At 49.0% G+C, this 5,822-nt stretch overlaps 1 protein-coding gene across 1 annotated transcript; it reads right to left on the bottom strand.

The window, feature by feature from the left end:
* Window positions 1-252: 252 nt before the first annotated feature.
* Window positions 253-5,455, bottom strand: LOC127751902 (collagen alpha-2(I) chain-like; the record flags this gene model as incomplete). The annotated part of the gene is made up of 5 exons (XM_052276167.1): window positions 3,602-5,455; window positions 1,242-1,514; window positions 827-980; window positions 533-778; window positions 253-381 (listed from the first exon to the last, which is right to left on the bottom strand). Coding segments are annotated over exons 1-5 (2,656 nt in total), but the record flags the coding sequence as incomplete, so codon positions are not given.
* Window positions 5,456-5,822: the final 367 nt, after the last annotated feature.

Below are 5,822 nucleotides of genomic sequence, written 5' to 3'. Positions count from 1 at the left end.
CCATAGCATCGCGACACACTATATTACAAATTTTTTGGTCTTTTACCGTCCTATAGATCCATTGTGCGATGTATTTTAGTCGCATGCCAGGTCGAGACCAGTATATACCGCTAGCGTTTTCAAATGGGGCGTTCCTTTCGTGGTCTGGCGGGTCTGTTGATGAAGTTTTAGTTGTAACAACCAAACTCATCGGATATAAAAATACTAGTGTCGGCCCCGTGTAAAATGTTACTTGTTTTATAAAAGCTTTACCTGACACCGTGTACAAAAAGTTAAGCTCAAGTAACATGAATTGCGAGCCCATCTCACTTAGGGCCGGGGCAATTTTCGCATCGCAAGTAAGAATTTGGAATGAACGCACAAGCTTCTCCATGTCCATTTCTAAAAACAAAAAAGAAACAAATAAATTAGACCTACACCGAAACAAAAACACTTCTGTTTTTATCAACTTCTATTGCTCCTCCCTCCCTAATCGAGTAAATGACAAAAGTAATCGCGTCAGTAGGCGGCGTTGTGAAATTGACCTCAATACGAACATTTCCTACTGGAGGCAATGAGCTGTGAGTTCCATCGCCAGGACCATTCAGTTCTGCCGACAAATCAAAGCCAAATAGACAGTATCCGTGACGATACCTATCCAACGTTATTAGTGATGGCTGACCATTTCTTAAAAGACCAGCAGCTTTCAGCAAGTTGTGGTAGCCCATAACGTTTAGATTACTGTTAAAATCAAGGGGTCCTATTTTGTGTTGTGTTCCATTTAAACTAAGTGTAAAGTCTGTCGTTGAATAATGTTTAAAACAAAGCGGATTCATTGTCATATCACCAGCAACAGCAGTGTTATCGCAAAGACCGCAAACTATTATTGAGGGAACTCTGTTTCCTGTATACACATTGTCAAGCATAATATATCTTTGACCTTTAGCTGCCGTTATAGTTTGAACTTCAACGTGTTGCAATGGGAAAAGCGCATTTTGATTCTGAAACAAACGCGCTTCTGCGGTTAGAATTGAGGGATTAACGTGAACAATTTCAGTGTAAAGCGTGCAGTCAAGAAGGTTAATGACAGCGTCTGGAGCCGCTTCTGCAGTGAGTAGCATGAACGCGTCAGTATTCAAATTTAAATTAATGCCTAGATCAAGTCCGTCCGTCAGATATAAATGTGAATTAAAAATGTCACCGTGCAATTTAGCAATCAACTCAATAGGTTGTTTATTGTTTATATCAGCTGCCCTACTTGCCTGACCGGGATTTTTTGTTGGATTAAATACGTGCGGGCTATCTCCATCATCTGGATAAAAGCCACCGATTCTCAAATGACACTCAGTATCTGTTTTGTCACAGGACAAAATTGTTTCAAAAAAGGCGCGGTATGGATAGTTCTCAGTGTTTCTACTAACTACTGTTCCGTTTAAAACAACTTCTATCGAACTAATTAATGTTGCTGCTGCGTAATTAATTAGACAATAAGCATTATCTTTAATCTTAGCTGCTGCCTTATCTGTTACCATCAGCTTAAAGAAAACATAGGTGTTAAACAGTCTACGCTTGAAATCAGTGAATTTTCCAGCGTGGAAGAACTCAACGCGTTTAGACTGGAGTGTAATAGCATTGCGCGGCTTTACCTCTATCACATCGACATTTGTTTGTCCCACCTGTAAATTTGCCTTACTCCAACAATTAAATTCGGATTTAACGACAGGTGAGATTTGACTTGACGTCGCCATTTTAAAATATGGTCTTGTCCCTTTCGCGCTGGCTACTTTTATACTTTTAGAAGGGTGCTACTTCACTACACTGCTCCCGAAAAAATATCGACCTTGCTGCGTTTGCTTTTGCGACGTCTACGGACAGCGCCTCGCCGTTTTCCAACTCTTTTCACGATCTTAGCTTTCTTCTTACCTCGGACTCCGCGCTTTCCCCTTCGCTTTTTCCGCCCCGCTCCCCGCATACGTTTTGCCATATTATCGCGTGTCTCAACTGCTCTGCGCTTTGCAATCTCTTTTATACTAGACGGACTACCATCGGATGCTGCAATATCAGAAACAATGTTAGCTCCCGTTGCTAGTGCAGCTTTGCCTAAGGCTCGAGCGCCACTACTAAAAAGAGGTGATACAAAGCTTATAATGTTTCGAAACACATCGCTAAACCCCTGTCCACGCTGTCTACGAAATGAGGCCTTGAAAACAGGACCTATTAAACTATCGTAAGCACCACCGCTCTGCGCCCGAAAATAATCCTCGTATGCATTCATGTTGTTTGCGGACTGCAAAGTGAGAGGTCACTGTTAGCCCGTCCTTTTTATATGTAAAATAATGATTGTACCCTCATTACTTGGATCATCAAATTGGTACTCATCGCCATTCCTGTCGCACAGAAGAATTGTAACAGAAGGGAATGTGGTGCGTTCTAACGGAAAGTAATACCGATCTTGAAAGTGAAAAAACGGGCCAGCAATGGGTGGTGGAATGATTCGTAACAATTTTCCCATAACATCTCCTACACTACTAGAGCTAATTATGTCCGTATAGCAATAGATAACACCCTCGCTTACATCGCCTGATATAGAAGCATTCGATGGTGATGAACTACGCGAAGAAGAGGGTGAAGTTGGATTGGCTCGCTTACACCTCTTAGCTGACGGTGCAGGAACGTCATCAAATATACGCCGTCGCCCCGCTCCCGCCTGCTCGCTACTATCCTCCTCGCTACTCTCTTCGCCACTGTCCTCAGAATCAGCGTTTGCTTTTGCTACTTCTAGAAAATCACTTAAAAATGTGTAACCTTCCGATTCGCTCTCCGAATATTCAAAAATGCCATCAAGAAAAGCTGCTACTGAATCATAATGGCTGTTCACAACCTCAACTTCACCATTATTCGGTAATTTTATCATCGAAATGTATTTCGTGGCTTTTTTTTTCCCAGCTAGCTTTCTGTTTGAATGGTATGTGTCATTGTATTCGTCGAGTTTTTTGGTCAACAGATTCATATATCGTTTTGGCATTGATCTTGTTACGTGATAGTACAGTAATTGAGCAGATTTATGAACACCAGGAGCAATGTAAAATGATGCACGCGATGTTAAGTCTACAATTGTGCCATCTGATGGAAAATTTTCTGGTAAGAACTGATAAGCAACAGACTTAGTGTCTGTATCATATCTTGGCAAACTTTGCAACGCTTGGTTAGAATACGCGCCAAGCTGTATCATAAAGCTATATGGTAAAGCATTCGCGTCTGAATAATCGAAAACGTTATCAAGCCAATCGCCAACACTATCGTAACGTGCACTAGCGAAAACGACCATCCCACTACCCATTTTAATGCGAACAAATTTGTTCCTAGCCTCTTTACCACCACTATGTTTTCTCTTACTAGCGTACGCCCTTATGTATTGTTTTATCTTGGAACATAGTAAATGCAAATAAGATTCGGGCAATAGTCTTGTCAACTCTTTCCAGAATATTCCTACGCTTTCATATGTATTATAACCTATTGAAACGGCTGATTGGTAACCCAATTTAATTTGAACGCTGTTATGCGGTAGGCCTTTGATGTCAACAGTGTAAGGTTGCGGCCCAGGCGGCCCAGGTGGGCCCACCGATCCAGGAGGCCCTGGAGGACCGGGATTTCCAGGTGGGCCCGAGAGCCCAGGAATTCCAGGGGGGCCAGGAATACCTGGTATTCCCTGTTGTCCCGGCAAGCCCTTCTCGCCGTCCTTACCGTCCTTTCCCGGCGGTCCGTCCTTCCCGGGCAGTCCCTGCGGGCCCGCCTCTCCGCGCTCACCTGGTAAACCCGGTGAACCGTCCTTACCAGGCTTTCCGTCTGCTCCCGGAGGGCCACGTTCACCGGGAGCACCATCAGCGCCAGGCAGACCATTTAATCCGTCCTTCCCGTCTGCTCCATCCTGTCCAGCGCTGCCGGCCGGCCCCATTTCACCTCTGTAGCCCATAGGACCTCTGTCACCGGGAGGTCCAGGAGGGCCTGGTGGTGCAGGCGGTGCTGGATTACCTTGAATACCTGGATTACCTTGAGGTCCTATTGGACCTGGCGAACCGACTCTACCAGCCACACCAGGTCTTCCGTCGGCTCCAGGAGGTCCACGGGGACCTTCCAGACCGCGTTCCCCCACCAGTCCTGGCAGTCCTTGCTCTCCAGGGGGCCCAGGCTGTCCAGGCAAACCGGGCGGTCCCTGTGGGCCGTCTTTACCGGTTAAACCGGTCTGACCGATCGGTCCTGTGAGTCCGTCTTTACCGGTCAAACCGGTTTGACCGGTAAGGCCGACTTGACCACGATCACCACGAGGTCCAGGGATCCCCGGAGGCCCCATAGGACCCTCTGGTCCCGCGCCTCCCTTTGGTCCGGCTAATCCTGGAAGCCCTGGTCGTCCCGCCTCTCCCGTTGGGCCAGAATCACCTTTGGGGCCAACACGCCCCTCGGGACCTTGAGGTCCTTCAACTCCTGGCTTTCCTGCCAAACCGGGCAAACCCGTCAAACCTGTATCGCCTCTAGGCCCTACACTACCTACGTCGCCCTTACTGCCCTTCTCCCCCGGTGGTCCTCTAAGCCCGGTGTCGCCCTTTTCACCGGTCACACCACGGCGACCAGCAATTCCCGGGGTTCCTTGAGGTCCACCTGGTCCTGGAGGCCCTACCTCGCCCCGCTGGCCAGTAAGCCCTATTTCACCCCGGTCGCCAGGGGGGCCTGGTGGCCCAAGTGGCCCTGGGATCCCGATTGGTCCTTGTTTTCCCTCGAGACCATCAGCACCGTCTCTACCATCTCTGCCAGCCGTACCAGATTGACCCTGCGGTCCTAATGGCCCAGGAGGACCTGGGGGGCCAGGCTGACCCGGCTGGCCTGCCTCGCCAGCGTCGCCCTTAATAGAAAGCCCTTGGGGCCCTGCTTGGCCAGCAGGTCCCTGTTCACCTCGCAGCCCCTGTAAACCCTGCACGCCCTGGGCACCAGGAGGCCCGGGTACTAGCGTTGTGTCACCCTTTGGTCCAATAGGCCCTTCAGGACCCGGCTGACCTTGTGGACCTGGTCGTCCCGGCTTGCCGTCCAGCCCTTGGATACCCGGAGTGCCGTCCTTTCCTCTTAAACCCGTCTCACCGCGCTGGCCGGTGAGGCCGGTGGGGCCAATCAAGCCCTTTGGCCCTTCTGGACCTTGCGGACCAATAGGACCTACTTTTCCTGTGAGGCCGGCCTTCCCTTCCACCCCAGGGACCCCAGGATCTCCCTTAGGACCTTGAAGACCGGCGCTGCCCGAATCGCCCTTGTCGCCCTTGTCGCCCTTGTCGCCCTTTACGCCCTGTGGACCCTGCAACCCCGTGGATCCGGTCAGGCCTTGCAGACCTGTAGGACCGGCGTTGCCGTTGACCCCCGGGGTTCCAGGGGGCCCAGGCGGGCCCTCCACACCGCGCGGACCACGTAAGGGCGCTTTCTGCGCAGGTGTCATACCTCTAAGCGCAGCATCGTCGGCTGGAAGGTAACACGAGACCATAGCAACACTCCATTTTCCATTCGGATTCAAAATGATCGGTTTTACAAGTGTCACACGGTAATGACCAGGCGTATTATGTTCCCAAACATCCTCGCTTGCGAGTGAGGGTAAAAAAAGATAGAAATCGTCGCGATCGTCCATTCTTATTGATTTGCAATACTACTAGCCAAAACCCACTGGTTGAACGATTTAGGATAGCCTAAATACTTGACAAAAACCTCGCGTGCTTTTCCCTTTCCTCTTGACTTTATAACCTTTTCAATTTTATAAGTGGCTGTTGCTGGATCAAATTGAATGGGCGTCAACTCTTCTTCGTACACAC

The sequence above is a fragment of the Frankliniella occidentalis genome, unplaced genomic scaffold, assembly GCF_000697945.3.
Source record: "Frankliniella occidentalis isolate FOCC.00 unplaced genomic scaffold, Focc_3.1 Scaffold1967, whole genome shotgun sequence".
In the NCBI taxonomy this organism is placed as follows: Eukaryota; Metazoa; Arthropoda; class Insecta; order Thysanoptera; family Thripidae; genus Frankliniella; species Frankliniella occidentalis.
The sequence above is the reverse complement of the archived record's forward strand: the minus strand, read 5'-3'. Positions and strand labels throughout refer to the sequence as shown.